Source organism: Drosophila takahashii, chromosome 4, assembly GCF_030179915.1.
Source record: "Drosophila takahashii strain IR98-3 E-12201 chromosome 4, DtakHiC1v2, whole genome shotgun sequence".
Taxonomy (NCBI): Eukaryota; Metazoa; Arthropoda; class Insecta; order Diptera; family Drosophilidae; genus Drosophila; species Drosophila takahashii.
In genome coordinates, this window is record NC_091682.1 from 1,311,235 (window position 1) to 1,335,984 (window position 24,750).

The 24,750-nt window shown below is 35.9% G+C and overlaps 1 protein-coding gene and 1 long non-coding RNA gene across 6 annotated transcripts; one reads left to right on the forward strand and one right to left on the reverse strand.

Annotated features, from left to right (window-relative positions):
• The first annotated feature begins 1,668 nt into the window (after positions 1–1,668).
• Rnf11 (Ring finger protein 11) lies at positions 1,669–23,493 on the forward strand. Of its 5 annotated transcripts, none has more exons than XM_070218027.1 (4): positions 1,669–1,687; positions 5,342–5,548; positions 22,460–22,585; positions 22,733–23,493. In XM_070218027.1, exons 2-4 carry the CDS (start codon positions 5,489–5,491, stop codon positions 23,081–23,083), a joined length of 537 nt encoding a protein of 178 aa, XP_070074128.1. In that variant the 5' UTR covers positions 1,669–1,687; positions 5,342–5,488; the 3' UTR covers positions 23,084–23,493. The 5 variants fall into 5 exon arrangements, with proteins under 5 accessions (XP_070074128.1, XP_070074125.1, XP_044251300.1 ...); XM_070218024.1 differs by having other exon boundaries at positions 1,678–1,813; XM_070218026.1 differs by lacking the exon at positions 1,669–1,687 and adding an exon at positions 1,844–1,861.
• LOC138913728 (uncharacterized) lies at positions 16,711–17,176 on the reverse strand. The gene is made up of 2 exons (XR_011419541.1): positions 17,070–17,176; positions 16,711–17,008 (listed from the first exon to the last, which is right to left on the reverse strand). It is a non-coding gene; the product is annotated as an uncharacterized lncRNA (long non-coding RNA).
• Positions 23,494–24,750: the final 1,257 nt, after the last annotated feature.

Sequence of the window (24,750 nt, forward strand, 5' to 3'; positions counted from 1 at the left end):
GTCATTATTTATCATTTTAACTGTATGCATAAATATAGAACATTTTCAAAAAAATCTGGCAGAAATCGGTATTTATTTCATATATATATTTGTAGTAAAATAACATAATTATACCCTTGCAGAGGGTATTATATTTTCAGTCAGATGTTTGCAATGCAGTGAAGTATATATTCTTGATCAGCATCAATAGCCGAGTCCATCTAGCCATGTCCGTCTGTCCGTCTGTCAGTCCTTCCGCCTGTCGGTCTGTCCGTTTCTATGCGAACTAGTCCCTCAGTTTTAAAGCTATCGCGATGAAACTTTCCCAAAAGTCTTTCTATTGCAAGTAGTACAAATGTCGGAACAAGCCTGATCGGACCACTATATCTTATGGCTCCCATAGGAATAATCAAAAAAATAAAAGAAAAAATATTTTAACTTTGTAGAAAGTAGGCTTTTTGATTTTTGACAATGTAAAAACAACATTTTAAGTAGGCATACCTGCAAGGGTATATAAACTTCGGCTGGGCGAAGTTAACTTCCTTTCTTGTTTTTAATTTGAAACCTAAATTTTTTTATCAATTTATAATTATCTTTATCAATACCTTCACATAAGTAAACAAGAGAGAACGGTATAGTCGGGTGCCTCGACTATCAGATACTCGTTACTCAGCTAGAGGGAGTGCCAGGGAGATGGAGATATAAAACTTTGATCGGGCATAACTTTTTATCGAATGGTCCGATTTCTGAATTTTCTACACTTTGATACATATAAGCGTTCATACGAACGGACAGACAGACAGACATGGTTCGGCTAGTGACCCTGATCAAGAATATACCCTGCAGTTCCCGAATTCAGGCCGAGCGCTAAATTGCACTGAGATGACTGCGACGCCGGCAGAGCCTCGGCAGAATCGACCCTCTCACCAACTCCCTCTCTATCAATCTCTCTACGAAATTAAGGTGCTGAAATAGCAGTAAATCAGCGCCTAAAAAGCGCCAGTTTCTGGCAGTGATGATCCCCTAGGACATGCTCATGTTAAAATCACCGCTATTTTTCATACAAATTCACTAGTAATTGAGCGCTTAGTGCTGATTCACTGCCAAAAAAGCCCTGAACGGAACTGCAGGGTATATACTTTACAGGGTCGGAAACGCTTTTGGACCACTTTTTAAAAATTAAAAATAGAATAGTAATTATGCACTTAAAATTTGTATTTTTTTAATATTCTAAGAATTGGTTGCTTGGTTAATCGTTACAAATACAACTTAGGCCCTTAGGTGCTGTCAGAAAAATTTCAAAGATTTAGATGTACTTATAATAAAAATACTTAATTTTTCTTATTGGCTACAATTCTATTTCGAAAAATCAACTTTAAAAATCTGTAGTGGGAGAACCATCCATCACAGATTACTTTTTCTTTTTGATTTGTATACAGGATTCAGTTGTTTTTAAAGTTGCATTGCAACATTTTGGAAAATCTTAAAAAAAACATTTTGACAGGCTTTTTGTTCTAGGCGCCCCACAGTGTGTCGTCGGCAAAAACAAATCATAAATTGAACCAAGCCTCGAATCTTGACCATAGTTTGGACATACTTTAAATATCCTAATCCCATTTAAAAAATAGTACTTTTTCGTTTAGCACATTTAATTTTTAGTATATTAGTAGGTTTTACGGTCATACTAACAAACAAAGTTATCAAATAGGTAAATACTGGACATACATGGTTGAATTTGTCAAGTTGGGACACCAAACAAAGGAAACATTTACAGTTTTCAAGGTTCATCTAAAAATTGTTTCCATGAATATTGTGCCCAATTGAGATCATATGTGTATGTGTTTACATAAAAATGTATAAATGTATTACGTTGAATTCACAGGCAAGATATGTAAATGTATTTATTTATTCGTCGACCTCTGGTGAATAGCGACATATATATGTACATATGCAACTGAAGCTTTCATTAACTAAGTATTTAAACTGCCGTTAATTTTGTAACATAGAACCAAAGAACAATAAGTATTCAAGCGACCTATGTTAAAATTTTGTTCATACATACATATGTATGTGCATATGTACAGTGACACCATCGTCTAAAAGGACAGTCACTTGCGAAAATAAACGATCTAGAAAACTAAACAAAATGAGTTAAATCTATTGTTTTTCGCTTTTATCACCTAGCTCGATGTCGATTGGATGTCACCCTTTTTAGCAATAATAAATATACATACGTACATTCATATGTACAGTGGCTCCATCGCATAATCGGACACCTACTTTCATAAAATAAACAGTCAAAAAAAATGAATAAAATGGGTTAAGTTCGTCGTTTTTTTTGCTTTTACTTATACATAATGCTAAATCGTTGATAACAAGAAAGGAAGCTACCTTCGGCCAGCCGAAGCTTATATACCCTTGCAGATAAAGTAATCCTCACTCGGTGCAATTCCAGGGATTCCAGATTCAGCGTTTCTATTTCAATTTTGTTTTTAAGTAGTCAAGAATAAAAACGCCTACTTCCTACAAAGTTACAATGAATTTTCTTATATTTATTTGAATATTCCTATGGAAGCCTTAAGATAAAGTGGTCCGATCCGGCTCGCTCCGACATACAGTGGCGGACAAAAGTCTACATACGACCCCCTTTTTGGGAGTTTTCCCACTCCTTTAGCTTTTACAGAAAAAGTAATGATGCCATCTTGTTTTAAATGTTACTATACTCAAAAACCAAAATTTCATTCTTATACAACAAAAACTTAAAGAGCTATAAACAAAAAACCTAAAAATGGCACTGACAAAAGTCTACATACGATTTTTTACATAGAAACTTTCGAAATTTTTGCTTCAAAATTTCCCAATCCTGGTCTATAATTCTTATGTACCGGCTTAGTGGTGGTGAAAATAATTGACATGGAGCATAATTCAGCAGCCAATCCTTCACGATATGCGGCGTATGCCTAGGATCGTTGTCCTGTTGGAAGGTCCAGATCGTTTTGAGGCATAATTTGTACCCAGATGTTTTCAAAATGTGTTCTAATATGGTCTTATACTGAGAAGGAACCATAATGCCCTCGACGAAGACCAAATTTCCTACTCCCGAGGCTTCAACTGACCACCACACCATGACTTTCCCACCATAATCCCACCACAGTACTAATTTGGACCAAAAATCACTTCGCGGGGAGTGTCAAGAATATATATAATCTATGTGGTCGGAAGCGTCTCCTTCACTGCGTTGCAAACATCTGACTGAAATTATAATACCCTCTACAAGGGTATAAAAATCGGTTCACAACTTACCTGAAAAATGGACCAAACTATAACCAAACGGATAATTGCTTGGTCAAAAAGCACGGTTTCCATACAAATTTCAATAAAAACGAAGCTTTCAGCTTAACAAGAATGTTCTCGAACCCATCTTTTAGGTAAGTTGTGAACCGATTTTTATGAACGATACATCATTTTGTCGGTTGTTTAATGCACTTTCAGATCAAGAAACATGAAAAATAATTTTTTAAATATTTTTTATTCTTTAAAATCTTAAGGTACTTTGGAACTATGCCGTCATTAACATCTTGATTTGGCCTTTCCCGCCTCTATTAAAATGTATCCCGGAACCTCATAATAATGTCCTGGACAATAGACTTGACTTCTCCGACCAATCCAGTGAATTTCCATACAGTTTTCAGTTCGAAATTGAGTTTTCCAATCAACTGACGAAGTTTCACAGAAAATGGCTTTCCTTGGAGCCATTTCAACTTTTTTTTGCAGTGTAGTGAAGGTTTCTTCTCTTAATCTCTACTACAAAGTAATTTTAATGCCAAAAACCCCAAGTTTGCAACAAGTTCCAAAACACGTATTCAGCGAGTGTCCGATTATTCGTTGAACCTTAAAAATCGGATTTTTTGTTTATGTTAGAAAACTAAGTGTTTTCGTCGAAAATATGTAATTTTTGTTTTTGTTTTTGGAAGATATTAGTATAAGTAAAAGCAAAAAAAACGACGAATTTAACCCATTTTATTCATTTATTTTGACTGTTTATTTTATGAAAGTAGGTGTCCGATTATGCGATGGAGCCACTGTATGTCGATTTTTTGAGCTCAACGAATAATCGAACAGACGCTGAATATGGTTTTTATACCCTTGCGGGGTGTTATAATTTCAGTCAGATGTTTGTAACGCAGTGAGGAGGCGTTTCCGACCACATAAAGTATATAAATTCTAATAGCCGAGTCCATCTAGCCATGTCAGCAGAAACAGATTCCTAGTGGTAGGCAAGGGTCTTAACCGTCCATTAAAAAAAATCGAGAATTTGTTATACCTAAGTTGCAGCAAACTGGGTTATGCCAGTAAAGGCGGGAAAGGCCAAAACAAAATTTACCTTTAGATTTTTAAGGCAAAAATATATTTTAAAAATAATTTTTTAATGTTTGAGCGATACCTTAAGAAAATCCCTTAAAAAAATCCTTCAACAACTTACCTATAAAATTGGTGTGAAAACTTTTTCATTTCGATGAATGCTTCGTTTCTTTTTCTTTTTTAAATTTAATTGAATTTAAAAAGCAAGCTTATTTGAACAAAAAAGACTTAAAACTACTACCTATTACTAACAATTTTGAACTAGACATATGTTACTTTAATTATACCCGTTACTCGTAGAGTAAAAGGGTATATTAGATTCGTGCAGAAGTATGTACAAGGTAGAAGGAAGCGTTTCCGACCCTATAAACTATATATATTCTTGATCAGGATTACTAGCCGAGTCGATCTAGCCATGTCCGTCTGTCCGTCTGTCTGTCTGTATGAACGCTGAGATCTCGGAAACTACAAAAGCTAGAAGGTTGAGATTTTCCACGCATATTCTTGGGCTTCCTACGCAGCGCAAGTTTATTTTAGCCGAGTGCCACGCCCCCTCTAACGCCCACAATAGCCCACTAACGATTTTAAAATGTGTCTGGCGCCCACACCTTTTAAGATTTCCGAGAAGTATAAATGCAATTTTGTTGTGCATATTTATACCTATCGAAATGTAGAAGACATTTTTCAAATCGGACCATTCATTAAAAAGTTATACGCAATCAAAATTTCTATATCTATCTCCCTCGCACTCCCTTTAGCTGAGTTACGATTATTAGTCGGGACACCAATCCGAGTACAGCGTTCGCACTCCCATTAGCTGAGTGACGGGTATTAGATAGTCGGGACACGAACCCGACTATAGCGTTCTCTCTTGTTTTTTTCATATATTATTACGTTGGGATTAATTAATATTTTATGATAATTATTATTATTTTGACTTTAGTTTAATTTTACGATTTCTTTTTGTTTTTATTTTACTTGAAATGTTCTTTAATTTTAGATTTAAACTGAGTTGCGTTATTTGGTAGACTGTTCCACAGACGGATAGCAAGAAAATCCCATGAAAAAACCCTTCAACAACTTACCTACAAAATTGGTCTGAAAACTTTTTTATTTTGATGAATGCTTCGTTTCAATTGAAATTTGTATGGAATTCATGCTTCTCGACCAAATCAGTTGTTTTTTTTGGTTCATATCCATTTTTTCGGTAAGTTAAACAATTTACTTAAACTGACGAAGTTTCACAGAGGATTGCTCTTCGTGGAACCATGTTGACATTTTATTGCTTTTAATCTCTGCAGCAAAACAATCAAAACAATGCCAGAAATTCATTATACCCTTGCAGGGGGTATTATGATTTCAGTCAGAAGTTTGCAACGCAGTGAAGGAGACGTTTCCCACCCCATAAAGTATATAGATTCTTGATCAGCATCACTAGACGGGTCGATCTAGCCATGTCCGTCTGTCCGTCCGTCTGTCCGTCCGTTTCTACGCTAACTAGTCTCCCAGTTTTCAAGCTATCGGGATAAAACTTTCCCAAAAGTCTTCTTTCTATTGCAGGTAGTATATAAGTCGGAACGAGCCGGATCGGACAACTATATCATATAGCTCTCATAGTAACAATCGGGAAAAAAAATGTAAAAAAATTGTATCTGCGGTTTTTTGAACCTATAACATCCTACTTTTGGAAATGTCATTATACCCTTGCAGAGGGTATTATGATTTCAGTCAGAAGTTTGCAACGCAGTGAAGGAGACATTTCCGACCCCATAAAGTATATATATTCTTGATCAGCATCACAAGACGAGTCGATCTAGCCATGTCCGTCTGTCCGTCCGTCTGTCCGTCTGTCCGTCCGTCTGTCCGTCCGTCTGTCCGTCCGTTTCTACGCAAACTAGTCTCTCAGTTTTAAAGCTATCGGGATGAAACTTTCGTAAAAGTCGTATTTCTATTGCAGGTAGTATATATGTCGGAACCAACCGGATCGGACAACCATATCTTATAGCTCCCATAGGAAGGATAAAAAAAAAAAAACGTAAAAAAATTCTAGCTCCGGTGTTTTTTGAAATTTTACCTTCTACTCTTGGGAATATTTTTTTTTATATATTTCTGAATTTCGGTTTTTTTGTTTTTTAAATCGGATCACTATATCATATAGCTGCCATAGGAACGGTCGAAAAATTAAATGGAAATTAATGGGAAAAAAATTATATCTTTGTTGGTTTTTATTACATTCCCTTCTACTCTGGGATATGACTATTTTGAAATATTTCCGAATTTCGATTTTAATTTTTAAAAGATTAAAGTACTATATCATATAGCTGTGATAGAAACGATCGAAAAATTAATGTGAAATAATAAGAAATTTAACATTTTTGCGATTTGTAAATTAATAGAATGATCTGCAAGGGTATATAAGCTTCGGCTTGCCGAAGCTAGCTTCCTTTCTTGTTTTTTATCTAATTCTGAATTTCGAATAAAATTTTTTCAAAATCGGACGACTATATCATATAGCTGCCATAGGAACGATCGGAAAATTAATGGGAATATAATAGGTAATAAATTATTGCTTCGTTGGTTTTTATTGTATTCTCTTCTTTTCTAGGATATAACTCTTTTCAAATATTTTCGAATTTCGATTTTAATTTTATCAAAATCGAACTACTATATCATATAGCTGCCATTGAAACGAACGCAAAATTAATGAGAAATAATAGGAAAATTAACATTTTAGCGATTTGTAAATTAATAGGAATTATCTGCAAGGGTATATAAGCTTCGGCTGGCCGAAGCTAGCTTCCTTTCTTGTTTTTTGGTTGAGTTTTTTTAAGGGTTTGGTATATGGTATTTCTATAAAAACTGGTTGGATGGATTTAATTCAAACCAATTGTATATTATTAAGTGTCATTTAAAAAACATCCACTAATTATACCCGTTACTCGTAGAGTAAAAGGGTATATTGTATTCGTGCAAAAGTATGTAACACCTAGAAGGAAGCGTTTCCGACCCCATAGAGTATATATATTCTTGATCAGGGTCATGAGCCGAGTCGATATAGCCATGTCCGTCTGTCTGTCCGTCTGTCTGTCCGTCTGTCTGTCCGTCTGTCTGAACGTCTGTCTGTCCGTCTGTCTGTCCGTCTGTCTGTCCGTCTGTCTGTCCGTCTGTCTGTCCGTCTGTCTGTCCGTCTGTCCGTCTGTCTGTCCGTCTGTCTGTCCGTCTGTCTGTCCGTCTGTCTGTCCGTCTGTCTGTCCGCCTGTCTGTCCGTCCGTCTGTCCGTCTGTCTGTCTGTATGAACGCTGAGATCTCGGAAACTACAAAAGCTAGAAGGTTGAGATTTCCCACACATATTATTGGGCTTCCTACGCAGCACAAGTTTATTTCAGATGAGTGCCACGCCCCTCTAACGCCCACAATCGCCCACAATCGCCCACAATCGCCCACTAAACTTTAAAATGTGTCTGGCGCCCACACCTTTTAAGATTTTCGAGAAGTATAAATGCAATTTTGTTGTGTATAGTTATACTTATCGAAATGTAGAAGACATTTTTCAAATCGGACCATTCATTAAAAAGTTATACGCAATCAAAAAAGTATATATCCCTCGCACTCCCTTTAGCCGAGTGACGGGTATTAAATAGTCGGGACACGAACCCAACTATAGCGTTCTCTCTTGTTTTTATAGCCGATACTATCGTCTATTATATCGGTGGCAAAGCGATTGCTGGAACACTAGGGGAGAGGTCTGTAGGTTGGTACACCTTTTGCTTTTAATCTGCCATTTCGACATTAACTTATGAAACTTAATGCATTTGGTACTGATCGAAAGGTTATTTTATTAGCTTAATAAAAAACCAAAAAAAAATATTTTTTTTCCTTAGGGAAAACTGAAAAATTATTGTTTTTAAAAGTCCCAAAAAACGACATTTTGAAAAAGAGGTCTGTAAGTTGAGACACTTTTAAATGTCAATAATACTCACACAAAAAGTACTCCAAACTATAAGGAACTATTTGTTTATGTTAATTTAATCAATTTTAGTTCGTCCTAAATTATTTCCCATCCATTTTTTAAGAACTTAGACCAAATAACAATTAAAATCAAAAGGCTCTTTGAACATTCACTTTTCCCCTAATATCAAAGAAATGTACTAGGCAGAAAGCGACCTCTGTTGGCCTAAGGCCTTTTTGTATGAAAAACGGTAGTCTCAACTTACACGCTCAAAGTGTCTCAGCTTACACAAAATGGGATGTTTCGGGAAAAAATTAATAACTTTTGTTCTGACTGTCACATTAAGCTGATTCTTTTTTTAATTAGTTAACAGTTAATATACTAATGTTTTAAATCTCTTACCAAGTTAGTTTAAGGACGTTATTAATTTTAAATGGAATTTTGAAAAAAGTAGACAAAAACTTTTTTGGTGAAAAATGGTACACGACTCTCACAGCTTTAATCTGGCTAGAGCCTGGCTTATAATGTTTTCCCCAAAAGTTTTGTCACTAAAAAGGACAAAAAAAAAAAAAATAAAAACAATTTTTTTAGTGGATAAGTTTTGAGAAAATTGAGTGTCTCAACTTACAGACCGTCTCAACCTACAGACCTCTCCCCTATTAAAAAAAGGCGTTTTGCGGTGACCACTGTATCTTCTCCAAAAATTATCGGATTTCCATTCTGCTTTTACATTTTGCTTAAGAAAAGAAAAATCCCGCCCCCCGGGAAGCGCGATTTTTAATTTTTTGTAAACAATTTTTTGCCCTTCCAAAGTTAAAAATGCGTTTTTTACCTAAAAAATTCGAATTAGGGCTTTTAAAAAAAATACTTAATGTTAAAAAATAAAAAAGCGCTTCCCAGGGGGCAGGTTTTTTTATGCAGAAAAATATGCGACAAATTTGAAAATGATCGGTTGAGCCGTTTAGAAATGCCGATGACCACGGACTTTTAACTTAAAGATGCACTTAAGTACCTAAAGTCTTAGAGGTTAGGGTACTAGCTTTAGCATAACTTCTAAAATTTTCGTCCGATTGACTTAAAAAATTTTTTTGTGTTATCTCCAGATGTTAATATACAAGAAATTTTTTTAAGACCCTACCCCCCTTAAACATCACTTTATCTTAATAAAACTTGATTGTCACATTGACCCACCTTATCCTCGCCAAAATCCAAACGAACCTTACCTTTCTCACCTCATCTATCTAATACCTTCTTAACCGCAAATTAACCCCGCACTTTAACTCCACCGTTCTGTTAGCCTAAATCTATCATTTTGGTTAGCTAAGCGAATGCAGAAAAAAACTCTTACGATTTTTTGTACCGTAATTTTTTTTCGAACAGTTCTAACTTTAAAAACCTTTAAAATATAAAAAATAACACAAATACCTATAAAGGCTAATGCCAAAATTGTTTAAGCGAAAAATGTTTCCGCTGACAAGTGCCCCATTGTCGGCTGGGGATCAATAGCTGGAAATATTTCCGGAAAAAAGGAAAATTAGAAAAAAGCACCTAAAGCTCCAATTCTTTTGGGTGAAAACTGAATGTAGTTCGACCTGTGAGCCTTTTGGAGACAACATTTTCTAACAATATTCTCCCCCCACACTTTAACACAATTTAAAACCAATTTTGTGGTAAATTTTTTTAAGTACGTTTTGGCTGGTACAATTTCCAGATTATCAAGGTTGTGCGAATACTACCTTTTCTTAAATGCGAATGTTATTTGTGCACGGATATATTACACTAGCAGGGTCGGTAGCCCGCAGCTTCGCCTGCGGAAATTAAAATTGAAAACTAAGCATACTTTTATATTTGGTTCTTATTTTACATTTTTGAGCCTATAAGCCGAGAAAATATTTTATTATAACTTTTTTCCTTAATTTCCGTAAAAACAACAGTATATTGTCCTAAGCAAACTACTTAAGAAATTTATAAAAACTTGCACAAAAAAATCTTAAAATTCTTATTGCTTGCGTAAGTTATCAGCTGCACAGAACAGAAAAAAGAAATTCATTTTTCGACACAAATTCTTGCATTAATTTTCTTCATAACATTAGTACTTTGTCCAAAACATAAATATAGAATTTCATACTGGGTTGCAAATCTAAAAAATAAATTTGTTTTCTTAAAAAAAGTAGATCAAAAAATTGCTAAAAGATAGATCTCTCTCGAAAAGATAGCTCTCGAACAACCAATATGATAATTTTGGTTAAGATTTATGAAATTAGAGGGTAAATTATTTATAGGTAACGACAAGGTAAATAAAAACCAAAAAGTCTTGGCGAATTAGTTAACGGGGGCTTTTGGAAGGTATCCACAGTAGACAACTCTTATAAGGGAAACCAATATTTATGCGAAGCAATGTTTTGCTTTATGTATTTGACTAATTTAAAAAACAGCAATAAGAAAAGCAATTCCATGTTACTGCATTTTACAATTGATATTTTGCTTCAGTATTTTTGTTTCCATTAATTTTTCACCTTGATTAGAATTATATTAATAATAAGGAAGGCAGTTGGAAGGGGATGCCGGGAATCAAATTAATTTTTTTTTTTTTTTTATAATTTTTATTGATATAATATCCTAGCGCTGCAAGCGTAAGCTTATTATTATTGCGCTAGTCACTTTGACAAAATTGCTTATAACATTTTTATATAATACTTAAAAGCTAACAATTTTCAAAATCATTAAATTAGCGAACTATTAACATTTAATTCTTATATACTATATACTTTTTATTTTTATTTTGATTATTTTATTTGTTATACCCTTGTAGAGGGTATTATAATTTCAGTCAGATGTTTGCAACGCAGTGAAGGAGACGTTTCCGACCACATAAAGTATATATATTCTTGATCAGGACCAATAGCCGAGTCTATCTAGCCATGTCCGTCTGTCCGTCTGTCCATTTCTATGCGAACTAGTCTCTCAGTTTTAAAGCTATCGCGATGAAACTTTCCCGAAAGTCTTTTTTCTATTGCAGGTAGTACATATGTCGAAGCGAGCCGGATCGGACCACTATATCTTAAGGCTTCCATAGGAATATTCAAACAAATATAAGAAAATTCATTGTAGCTTTGTAGGAAGTAGGCGTTTTGATTCTTGACTACTTATGTATAAACAAAATTAAAATAGATACGCTGAATCTGGAATCCCTGGAACTGCACCGAGTAAGCATTACTTTATCTGCAAGGGTATATAAGCTTCGGCTGGCCGAAGTTAGCTTCCTTTCTTGTTTTTTTTTCTTTTTTACGTTTTTATGATTTTTTACCTAATATTACTTTTTTCTACTTTTATTGTGATTTTATAAATTCTTTAATTTTAATTGAGAATTGAGTTGCGCTCCTAATAATAAAAAACTGCCTCTTCGAACAAAGCGTTAAAGTACGAGGGCATAGGTAATTATTTGTTCTTTGGGATGTAGCAGGAATAGCTTCGGTTCTCGAGTCGTCACAATCTTGTGAAAGTTTACCAAAGTTCTAAAATCTATCCAGTCGGTCAAGTTAAGGTCAAGAATTTTATAAGTTAAATGTTATACATGGTCATATCGTCTTAAATTAAACACATAACGGACAATTGCGTTGAAGGCAACTACTAGTGTACGCGCACACACGCACATCACAGTGACCAAAAATTTCTATGCCATAGAAGAGAGTGGGAATAAGAATGGCTTTAGAGATTAATAATCTTATTTGTTCTGGTACAAATGATTTTGATGCTGAAAGCTGACGCAACAAACCATATGTGCGACCAGTTGCTTTAGCTATATGCTTGCTCCATGATAAGGTTTTGCTAAAGGTTATGCCAAGATTTACAACATGATCTTCATAGCTAATAGCTGTATTATTTATATATAATTTTGGGAGAACACTTGTGTCGATCACCCTTTTACTGATTACGATACACTTTGATTTTTTTGGATTTATTCCCAAGCCGTTATTGTTAGCCCACTTCTCAATTATGGATAACATTTTGTTACTTACACTGGCACACACATTTATATCCTTGACAGGGTTACTAACATAAATTTGGACATCATCAGCGTATAGGTGTACTTCACATTCAGACAAGACACTCGGTAAATCATTCACATAAATAGAAAACAACAATGGCCCTAACACAGATCCTTGAGGTACTCCCCTTGTAAGTTGCCTAAAGGTGGAGATATTGATCCCAGAGACTACAGCTTGTACACCCAAAAAAAAGTAGTCATCAATATGCCCCTATTTAGGTGTCAATGTGACACTATTGAGTGGAAAAAAATCTTTGATCCGAACGTCATTAAATTGACCCTATTTTGGTGTCACTTTAATACTTTCGAAAATATTAATTTGACCCTTTTTGGTGTCAAAGAGCCACTAGCCGGTGTCATTTTCTTAGTATTAAATAAAATTTGACATTTGCTTGAAAGCTCCTGTAACCATTCTGCCACGGCAAAAATTAATATGGGCATGGCTCAGGGGTCAAGGCGCTAGGTTCTGATATTATTTTGTGCTCGGCGGAACGAGGTTCAAATCCCGCACGCAACACCATTTTTTTTTTTTTTTTATCAGTAATCTAACACAACTTAACATTTTTGTTCTTAAAATGATATATAAGCATTTTAAAAACTTTTTACCTGCTCTGATTTTTCTGGGTTTCGAACCGGGGACCTCTCGCATCAGAGGCAGACGCCTTACCAACTGGGCCATCGAACCATTTTGCGCGCGAGCGAACTCTTGACAAGTATAAACGAAATCGATACTCGAGTAAAACATCGCCGAACTTCGAACTTCGAAAATCAAAAATGATAATTATTGGGATCGATGTGAACCTAGTTTTATCAAAATGACACTATTTAAGTATCAAATAGAATTTTTCTGAAAACGCGGTGTACTTTTGACACTCATTTGGGAGCAAATTGACCCCAAAAATTTGATCCTAGGGGCAATGTCATTTTAACCCACAGTTATTAAATTGACACTCAGGATTTTTTTTTTGGGTGTACTCGATCTGTTAGGTAGGATTGAACTCAAGCTTGTTCTCGCTGTGCTCGAAAAGTTAAAAATATTTTGGAGTTTTGCACACAGTATGTTGTGATTCACCGAATCAAAGGCTTTGCTGTGATCAAGAAGAGTCAAAAATGTAACACAATTTTTGTCAAGCTGCTGCCTGACATCTTCCACAATATCAGTAATGGCACTAATACAACTTCTTTTCCTTCGGAAACCAGACTGTTTGTCGTGTAACAGTGAATTGTCGTGCAAAAAAGTTTGTATTTGGGAGGACATAAGGTTTTCAAGAACTTTTGACAGGAAGGGAAGTATTGATATGGGTCTGAAGTCGTTATTTGGTTTCGGAATTGGAATAATCTTTGCTTTTTTCCATAATGTAGGGAACGAACACGTAGTTATTGCAGTATTAAAAATATGGGTGACGTGGGACAACAGCATGGGTAGTAACAATTTAATAAATTTAGGGCTTATGTTATCGAGGCCTTCAGCATTGGATTTTACCTTAAGAATACTAGCAAGGACATAACTCGAATTGACACACATGAAGCTAAAACTATTATCACAGATAGGTACAGTATTCAGGTACGTATTGCATGTCGCTTCAGGTACATCAATTTCAGAAAATTTTTGGTTAAGTTTTTCGACATCAGCGTTTGGTTCAGTCTTCTGTGTGCATTTTCTTATTCCTAACTTGTTAATTTCGGCATTCCATTTGTTTAAACAATATGAGGCACGTGTAAGAAAGGGTAAGAGAATCAATTGATATGAGTATTTAGTTTTTTTGGAATGTCTTCGATCTGTTGTAGAAATGTAAATGCAATTTTTTGTATGCAAGAGGATATCAGTATTATCATTAATTTGAGTTTAAGCGAATCTAACTTCCTTAGTCCGCTGCAATGCACACACACGCACATATCTAGGGATTGTGTTTATAAAAAACTCATTTTGTGGCTTTTATATGTTTCGTCCATGTGTGTGTGCAACGGAGCGAAATAACGTTTTTTACAAATCAACAATTCGTAAATATCTCAACGTTTGAAAACTAATAAATAGTTTGCTAATCAGTTTTTTGCATTATAAAAATAAAAGCAATATTAAGGAAAATTTTAACTGTAAAATAAGGTCTACTGATATTTTAAAATTTAACGTTTACTTAAGAAAAAGGCGCAAAAGAAAAGATTTGCGATGTAATCGATTTTTTAACCGGGCATTTTAAACGTGTTATGAGTGTAATATTTCGTTTTAAATGTTGGCTGTGGTATTTTCATTTTCTCCTTGCGCGGTCACACTTAAAGTGCGACAGCAGGACATACATACAAACATATGGTGAGGACGTGACGTCACATCAGGTTAGCCAAATTTGAAAATATTGGGGACTTGGTTAAGGATGCTGAATCTCCCAAAAATTTTATTTGCGGGTATGTTATAAGATGATGAACATCACATTTTTAAACCATTTTAACAACATTTATAACAGAGAAATGGCAAAAGAAAAAAAGAAAAAAAAAAAACAAATCGATTTTTGGGGCACTTTGGGGTCGTTTTTATACCCTTGCAGAGGGTATTATGATTTCAGTCAGAAGTTTGCAACGCAGTGAAGGAGACGTTTCCGACCCCATAAAGTATATATATTCTTGATCAGCATCACAAGACGAGTCGATCTAGCCATGTCCGTCTGTCCGTCTGTCCGTCCGTCTGTCCGTCTGTCTGTCTGTCCGTCTGTCCGTCTGTCCGTCTGTCCGTCTGTCTGTTTCTACGCAAACTAGTCTCTCAGTTTTTGAGCTATCGGGACGAAACTTTCGCAAAAGTCTTCTTTCTATTGCAGGTAGTATATATGTCGGAGCCGACCGGATCGGACAACTATATCTTATAGCTCCCATAGGAAGGATCGGAAGAAAAAAACTTTAAAAAATTCTAGCTTCGGTGTTTTTTGAAATATTACCTTCTACTTTTGGGGATGTTATTTTTTAAATATTTCTGAATTTCGAATTAATTATTTAAAAAATCGGACTACTATATCATATAGCTGCCATAGGAACGATCGGAAAATTAATGGAAAAGTAATAGGAAATAAATTCTAGCTTCTTTGATTTTTATTGTATTATCTTCTACTCTAGGATATGACTCTTTTTAAATATTTCCGAATTTCAATTTTAATTTGATCAAAATCGGACGACTATATCATATAGCTGCCATAGGAACGATCGGAAAATTAATGAGAAATATTAGAAAATTAACATTTTTGCGATTTGTTAATTAATAGGAATGATCTGCAAGGGTATATAAGCTTCGGCTGGCCGAAGCTAGCTTCCTTTCTTGTTTGTTTTAATCTTTACGTCACACTCTGCGCCTAATTATTTCCGAATTAATTTGATTTTTCTAGATTTTTAGGTCAATCCGTTCTGGGTGAAATTTGCTACTGACCAAATTTTATTGTACCCGTTACTCGTAGAGTAAAGGGTATATTAGATTCGTGCAAAAGTATGTAACAGCTAGAAGGAAGCGTTTCCGACCCCATAAAGTATATATATTCTTGATTAGGGGCACTAGCCATGTCCGTCTGTCCGTCTGTATGACCGCTGAGATCTCAGAAACTACAAAAGCTAGAAGGTTGAGATTTTCCACACATATTCTTTGGCTTCCTACGCAGCGCAAGTTTATTTTAGCCGAGCGCCACGCCCCCTCTAACGCCCACAATCGCCCACTAACGATTTTAAAATGGGTCCTGCGCCCACATCTTTAAAGATTTCCGAGAAGTATAAATGCAATTTTGTTGTGTATATTTATATCGAAATTTAGAAGACATTTTTCAAATCGGACCATTCATTAAAAAGTTATACGCAATCAAAATTATATATCAATCTCCCTCGCACTCCCTTTAGCTGAGTTACGATTATTAGTCGGGACACCAACCCGAGTACAGCGTTCGCACTCCCTTTATTAGATAGTCGGGACACCAACCCGACTATAGCGTTCTCTCTTGTTTTTACAATTCTATTAGTATTCTATTATTTTTTGAAGTAGAGGATTTTTTAATTTTAACTTTTCCAAAAATCAATTAGGGTGTTCAATTGCGTTGCAAACTTTGTAAAGTGTATATCAATTCCAACAACAATTTCTATACAAAATAGTTTTAAAGGCCTACTTTTGAAAATTTTTTTGTATAGAAATTGTTGTTGGAACTGCCTTACACTTTTACACTTTACAACGTTTGCAACGCAATTGAACACCCTAAATATTTTTCCAAAGTGTAAAAGCAGAACGTTGCTTACATCTACTGAGCATATTTCTGTGAAAGTACGATTCGAAATTCTAACGGAGCCAAATCCCACAGCTTTTGGCGTGAACCATCCTTTCCAACTGACGGCACAACTAAAATCAATACAAAACTACAATAAAACTGCAGCATTTAATGTTATCAGGTAATATCAATATTCATTCTCTGATCAGCGCTCGTGTCGACCAGACGTATTTTTTCGCTATGTCTTCGTGCGCGGAGTGCAAAGCTGAAGTCACAGCTGCACAGCTTCGCGGTTTTGATGAGGTTCGTTGTTTCTCTCATTGTCGCCGCAAGTTCCACACATCTTGTGTTGATTTGACAGAGGATGCAATCAAACTTTTAACTACCATGCCTAATTTTCCAGTAAACACACAGTCAGGGGCGCTGTGTAAATATGTTGCTGAAAAGCTGAGCGTTAATGAAGAATTAATTATCTGCAATTCTTTAACTAAAACTATTAACACGTTACCATTCATAAATTTCAAATTTGGAGTACCGGAACAGCATTACCAAACGGTTTTCAGTGATGAATTTTGGACACAATCAGTAAAAGTGAGCCAGTTCATTTATAGAGAGAGATCCAAACACCCCTTGGATTCTACGGTTGCGTAATTCGACTCCTAAAGGTTAATCAGAAAACCCCAAATAGTCGACGTCACTGACATTGACGTCACTTTCGGCCTGTTCTTGGATCCTATTGCTCTTCGTTTCGCTTAACTACCCTATTCACAACAACAACAACAGCTGTCTTTGGCACCAAAAAATCGACTAACTTTGCGATTTTTCCTATAAAAACTGGTTGTATTCAAACCTTTCATATATTATTAAGTGTCTTTAAATAACATCCACTCATTTTTATAGCCGATACTATCGGCTAATAAATCGGTGGCAAAGCGATTGCTGGAACACTATTAAAAAAAGGCGTTTTGCGGTGTTCACTGTACCTCCGATAAAAACGATCGGAATTCCATTTTGTTTTTACATTTCGTTTAAGAATTAAAAAATACCCGCCCCCTATGAAGCCCTTATATAAAAAAAATTTTTTTTTTATAGTCAAAAGTTAAAAATGCGTTTTTTTCGTTTTTTTAAGATACGTTGCGCAAGGTACTTCATAGTACTTATGATCATGCAAGGCCGACATCTAATCTGGATGTTGAGAGTCTCTTCAATAACATGCGTCCAATGGCAACCTGCTAGTGGCTTGTCTACTGTAAATCCAAACAGCCATCATTCATGGCCTGAAAATATACTTTCAAAATATATCCGGCATCAGAACTAAAACGTAATCTGTCTTTATGAATACTTCTAACAGTGATTATGACATATTCATACTGATTGAAACTTGGTTAAATTCTAACTTTAGTTCGAATGAATTCTTCGATCTTAAAATATTTCAAGTATTTCGTAAAGATAGAGACTTCGGCAGAATGCAGTGCGAGAGAGGAGGTGGCGTTATAGTGGCTGTTAGCCTTAAATTCTGTTGTATGGCAATTCGACTTCTTAATGATGACTCGCTTCTGGACCAGTTGGCGGTTACGGTGTCTGGCTTATCCGGGAAGATATCGATTGTGGCTTCCTATATTCCTCCGGGCAGTGATTCTGGACTTCACCAGGCTCACTTAGACAACATTTCAAACATCCATGCCAGCTTGGAGGACTCTGATGGCGTATGTGTGGCAAGACACTTCAACCTCAGTTCTGTTGTCCGGGCGTGTGATCCACAAGCAGCTGCTTTGGTGCCCGGAAACGTGTATCATTCGCATGAAATGATTGTCATTGATAACTGTTTTAATATGGGCCTCACCCAAATTAATAATGTTTTCAATAATTTGCATAAGCTTCTTAATTTAATCTTCATTAATTCCATTGTTCATTCTAACGTAACTCTTGGTGCATTTACCATTTCGAATTGTGTTGTGCATCACAAACCCTTGTGCTTTAACATTGAATTTTATAGCTTTCTGCCATTTATTGATTCTAATCCTAGATACATATTTGATCCCTCTGGTTTGAGTTCCCTAAGGGATTGCCTGCTATCCCTGAATTGGTGTGCCTTACTATCGAACCCTTGCATTGAAACTAATTATAAAACCTCTCTTTCAACTATTAGAAATACACTTGACAGCATAGTCCGTTCCAGGGTACGGGTTCCTACAGGCTTCCTTGGTATACAAAAGGACTCCAAAAATACAAAAACCTTAGGAACAAATATTACAAGAAATTTTCTAAAACATATCACCCAGCAGATGGGCAGCATAAACATGAGTTTGAGTTTCTCAATAAATTTTTTTATAACCACTACATTTGTGAAGTTGAGCATGGCTTGAAGGACAACCCTAAGGCGTTTTGGCGCTTTGTTAATTCTAAGAAATCTTATTCGTCTTTACCTGCAACTATGTCTTATGGTGATATTGTTGCTTCCAATGAGGCCGATATCGCCAATTTGTTTGCTGCGTGTTTTCCCTCGAACATTGAACCTTCCAATGATTTGTATGATCAAGAAACTTTAAATTCAATTCCAGAAATTTGCAACATTGGAAATCTGGACATATCGTATGATGACATTTCTGAAGAAATCAGTTATTTTGATGATTCCCCAAGGCTAGACTTTGATGGAATTTCTTCATTCTTCCTTAAGAATTGCATTGGCAGTCTGTACCTACCTCTGCAGGTCTTGTTTTCCTCTTCTTTGTCTCAAAGTAGATTCCCCTTCGAGAGTTATGCCGGTCCATAAAGGAGGAAGTAAATTTGATATTTCGAATTATGTCCCGATTGCTAAAATCGGCAAAATTGCTAAATTGTTCGAGATAAAAATTTTTAAAAAATTATCGTTTTTAATAGAACCTAACCAACATGGCTTTATGCCTGGTCGATCTACGACGACCAACTTGTCAATTTTTTCGAGTCACTGTCACTGGATCACTCACAGATGGACACGATTTACACAGATTTTGCCAAAGCTTTTGACAAGGTGTCTCACTCTGCCCCTAAGGCTAAACTTTCTAAACTAGGGTGTATTTGGATAACCGACGCTATCATGTTGAAATAGGTGGTGCATTATCCCATCCCTATAAAGCGACATCAGGACTTCCTCAGGGTAGCTCTCTTGGCCCTTTACTTTTTATTATTTTTATAAAGGACAGTTGTGCATGTATCAAATTTTCTAACTTCCTTCTTTATGCGGAGGATCTTAAAATTTATAGGACTGTCAGTACCGTAAATGATTCGAAATTGCTTCAATCAGACCTAGATAGTATCGGTAGTTGGTGTTCCAAGAATAGTTTGCCTTTAAAACTTCGTTATGCGAAACGTCCTGTAACCATCCCATCCACTTATCTCATCAATAACCACCCTCTCTCTGTTTTGAATGAAATAGTTGATCTGGGGCTATTACTTGATGACAAATTTCTATTTAATGAACATCTGAATTTTTTATTACCAAAAGCATATGGAATGTTCGGCTTTGTTAAGCGAAACACGGTCTTATTCAAAGATCCGTATTCCAGATTATCTGTATACTCTGCGTTTGTCCGTTCCAGGGTCGAATATGCATCCTTTATTTGGAATACCTCAGGAAGTGTCCAGATCAATAGGATTGAGAGGTTGCAGAAAAAGTTTTTAAAGTTTGCATTGCAATCCTTGCATATTACTTATCCGGCTCCGCCCTATGTTAGCCAGTGTTCCCTGCTTCACACTTGTTCCTTGAAGGATCGCCGTGCAATTGCAGACCTTCTTTTCCTTCTTAGGTAATATTGATTGTCCTTGATGCTCCTTCCAGGAATCTTCGTACCTTGTTACCATTTCTGGAACGTGCTGTCAGGACAAATTATGCTCTCAATGAGCCATTACTAAGGGCTCTTAGAATGTTTAATTCCTTGCCTACAAGCATTAGATTCAGCTGGGGGCCACTAAACCCTTAGGGAATATTTTTAAATTAATTTTCATTAATAGATTTAAGTTAATCAATTGTAGTAAGATGTAGCCAGATAAGGGTTTAACCATTGGCGATAGATAAATAAATAAATATTCTAGTTTTTTACACAAAATCAAGGATAACAATTAAAGTTAAATTGGTCACCATACCCTACAAAAGGTTCGTCACGATACCCTACAAGGTACATCTGGAGCAAAAACGGTGTCACTCTCAAACGTCGCAAACAAAAAAATGTCAAGTACCAAAAACTGTTGATAAAGATCTCATGTATACGTGCATATATTTGCCTGATTATATTTTCCACTCATCTTTGCTCTGGCACTGCTGAAACACAAGTAAATTGAATGGGTTTGCTAGTTTGCGCACCACATTTTTAGCGAAAATTACCTCACGAACAAATTACGGGACTTCTTATTAATATTACTGTAAATACATTGTCGACACGATAAGGGGAGACGACTACATTTATTTGGAATTTTTGTCGTGACGTCATATATGAGATTCGACGAGTTCGTCACATTACCCTACTTGTCAAATTACCCTACACTCCCCTACTTAATTGCCTTTAACAATACCTCATCAAAACATAAGCGCTATAGGGCTCCGCTGATTTAAGGCAGACTTTTGGCTTTTTCGCCCCACTGTGCGGTGAAGGGAAAATGTAAATTCCCTTGGAAAACCACATAGAAACCACATTTACCTCTCACTTTTTGTGTCACTCCCTTGTATTTTAAAACCAGAGACGGAAGAAATGTAAGGGGTGAATGAGGTTTTGTCCTTTCCGCTTGTATGGTTTCTTGTGAAACCATTAATAACTGTGTAGTTATTAATTGAAAACTCAGACACGTTGTTTCCAAGTCGGCGTTTAATTTCAAGTTGTGCTTTTTTCATGTCTTTTTCCTTGAGATGATACAATGAGCTTAATGACTATCGATGACATCGATACCAAATAATTCAATTAATACTAAATGTCGTGATTAAATCCTAAGGTAGGTTTATAGCGCCAACAATTAGGTTATTTTATCCTAATTTAATCATTACATACTTATGTACATGGCCATTTGTCGATGTGTGTGTGTGTCATTGCGTATCTTACATGAAAATGTAAAATGAAAACAGCATATCATTACATATTATGGATATGGTCCCTTAATGGTTCTTCCTCTTCCAAAGAATTCGCGGTCTCATTTTGGTCAAGATTTCGTGTCGGGTTCCACGGGTTCGTGTCGGGTTCCACGACGGTAAAAAATTTGAAAAAACCCTCTTGTTCTAAAGCAGCGGTCGGCACACACATACGTTGACATTTTGTTTTATATTTGTGTGAGTAATTTGCACTGGACAGCTCATCGATGTGTGTGTGCAGACCGCTGGTCTACGTTATACATGTGCGAGCAGCGCGCCGGCAGAACAAAACCCTATGCTCACTTAATAGGGCGCTGCCGACCGCTGTTCTAAAGAATTCGCGATCTCATATTGGTCTTACAATTGTGATATCTTGGTCTATATTGGTTCCTCTTGTTCTGTCAAGAATTTTGGTTAATTTTGTTTAATAAAAAAACACGAGTAAGATATGCCGATGCCTACGATTCTACGATGCCACGATGCCAGATTTTAAAGTTGGAATCGGCAACGCCGAGTAGTAATCGAGTATATTTTTACGTACGCGTGCATTTATACTTATCCGTAATATTCAAAAATGTGGGCGCTAGACACATTTTTAAATCGTTTGTGGGCGTTAGAGGGGGCGTGGCGCTTGGCTAAAATAAAAAAACAGATAGACAGACAGAGAGATCAGAGAGGGAGGTGCTAACAAAATATTATTTTTACCGAGACACCTTATTACATCCAAGACTTCTTTATTTATTTTTAAGTATAACTATAAAAAATGTTTTTTACAATTTTTCTTAACTTGTTACGTATTTCAGTTAAATTATTATAGAACGGATAAAATGGGTAATTGCTTGAAAATGAGCAGATCAGATGACATTTCACTTTTACGAGGCAATGACAGTATTAACGGCCAAAACAGCGGAACACTGCCATTGTATCATGTAAGTATATTTGTGTGAGTCGTGCAATAACCCGCTTTTTATGATCCCTTCATTGTGAATTCTAATCCGCCAAAAAAAAAAGTAATTGTTTAAAGTACCAGATTATTTCAAATCTCAAAATAAATTTTATGCACATTTTCATTTCAGCAGGACGAACAGTATCAACCAGTATTTTATCCCGCCACATCAGCTTCCGCTGCTCAAACACCATCTTCTATTAATCGTCAATTGTCCGACGAAAATCAAGTGAAGATTGCTAAGCGTATTGGATTAATGCAACATTTGCCTATAGGAACATATGACGGAAGCTCTAAAAAAGCACGAGAATGTGTAATTTGCATGGCAGAGTTTTGTGTTGATGAAGCTGTGCGATATCTTCCTTGCATGCATATTTATCATGTCAATTGTATAGACGATTGGTTGTTGAGAAGCCTTACATGTCCCAGTTGCTTAGAGCCGGTTGACGCTGCCTTATTGACGAGTTATGAATCGACATAGCGTTTATAAAACAATAGTATATTTATAGTGTTCGCTTTAAAATTTTTCGGGAAAAAATAAAATAACTTGTACCAGGCAAAAGTTATTATTTGATACATTTAAATTTAATTCATTGTTTTTTATTAAAGTGTTATTGTTTTTAATCAAAACGTATTATAATATTTAATTTATTGTAGTGTTAAAAAAATTATACTTGCAGCATTGGAGAGCTCAAAAATAGAATAGCTATTCGGGAAGAATTTGTATGGTTTTTGAAATGGAATTTCGCCCAAAAAAATTTGTGCGGAACCTCCGAAGATAATTTCGTGTACATATATCAATATTTAATTTTCTAACCAATAATAATTTGATCATTGTTACCATAAGTCATTGTATTAACGATTTGATAATAAAATTATAGTTTTATTTAACCATGAAACACAAATTTGCCGAGGCGACCTACGAAATGGTTTCAGTTTCAGCACTGGAACCAATCATTACGCAGTCGACGGCAACGCTGGAGCGTCTTGCAACATAGGCAGATCCGACGCTCTCAATAACCCTTTCTCTCGATTATTCTCTTTTCAAATTAGGATGATTAAAGAGGAGTGATTATGTGATTAAAATTGTTTATGAATATGTGATTCACTTCTTCCCAAGTTCATCGAATTTTCATCACTAGGCCATAATTACAGACACCGGCATAACCAAAAATCGCAGAGAGAACGCAAAAAGATGAGCTTCGCCTGGGCAATAGGGAAGGTCAGAAACAAATTAGGCAACAAGAGAAATTAGGCAGGCCGAACGTATTTCATTACACCCTTGCAGAGGGTATAATTATGTGGAGACGTTTATAGTATATATATTCTAGCCATGTCCGTCTGTCTGTTTCTTAGCAAACTAGTCTCAGATTTTGAGCTATCAGGATGAAACTTAACCCAAAATTCTTCTTTTTATTGCAGGTAGTATGTAAGTCAGAACCGACGGACCGGACAACTATATCTTATAACTCCCAAAGGAAGGATCGGAAAAGAAACGTTAAAAAATTCTAGCTTCGGTGTTTTTTTGAAATATTACCTTCTACTCTTGGGAATATTTATTTTTTAATATTTCCAAATTTCGAATTAATTATTTACAAAATCGGATTACTATATCATATAGCTGCCATAGGAACGGTCGAAAAATTAAATGGAAATTAAAAGGAAAAAAATTATATCTTGGTTGATTTTTATTACATTCATTAACATTTCAAAACTTCGAACATAACTCGGAAGTCTATATTTTTTAGCTGCCATAGGAAGGATCAAAACATTAATGTCAAAATAATACGTGTTTACGCCAAAAGGGCGTTTAATTTCGGCAGGCAGTGTCGAGCGGCAGTTTTCTCCAGATCTCCACATCTCGCTCGCTCGCACTGCCCTTCGCTCTTCCTCTCCAACTCTGCCCCAAGTCTCCGCTCCACTCTGGAGCCACTACGCTTAGATAATTGTAATTAGTTCATATTTCCAAGTGCACAAATAAACAGCCGCACGTCGCGCAAAACCCCGAAAGTTTTTCCCGTGTTTTTCAATACCTAATTTCTACGCGGATCGCACCCGCATTTCCCTGGAACGCAACAATTTCTACAATCAAGCCGCCCCGCCCCAGCATTTGGTCCTTCGAGCCGGATATTTCCGACCAGCGTTCAG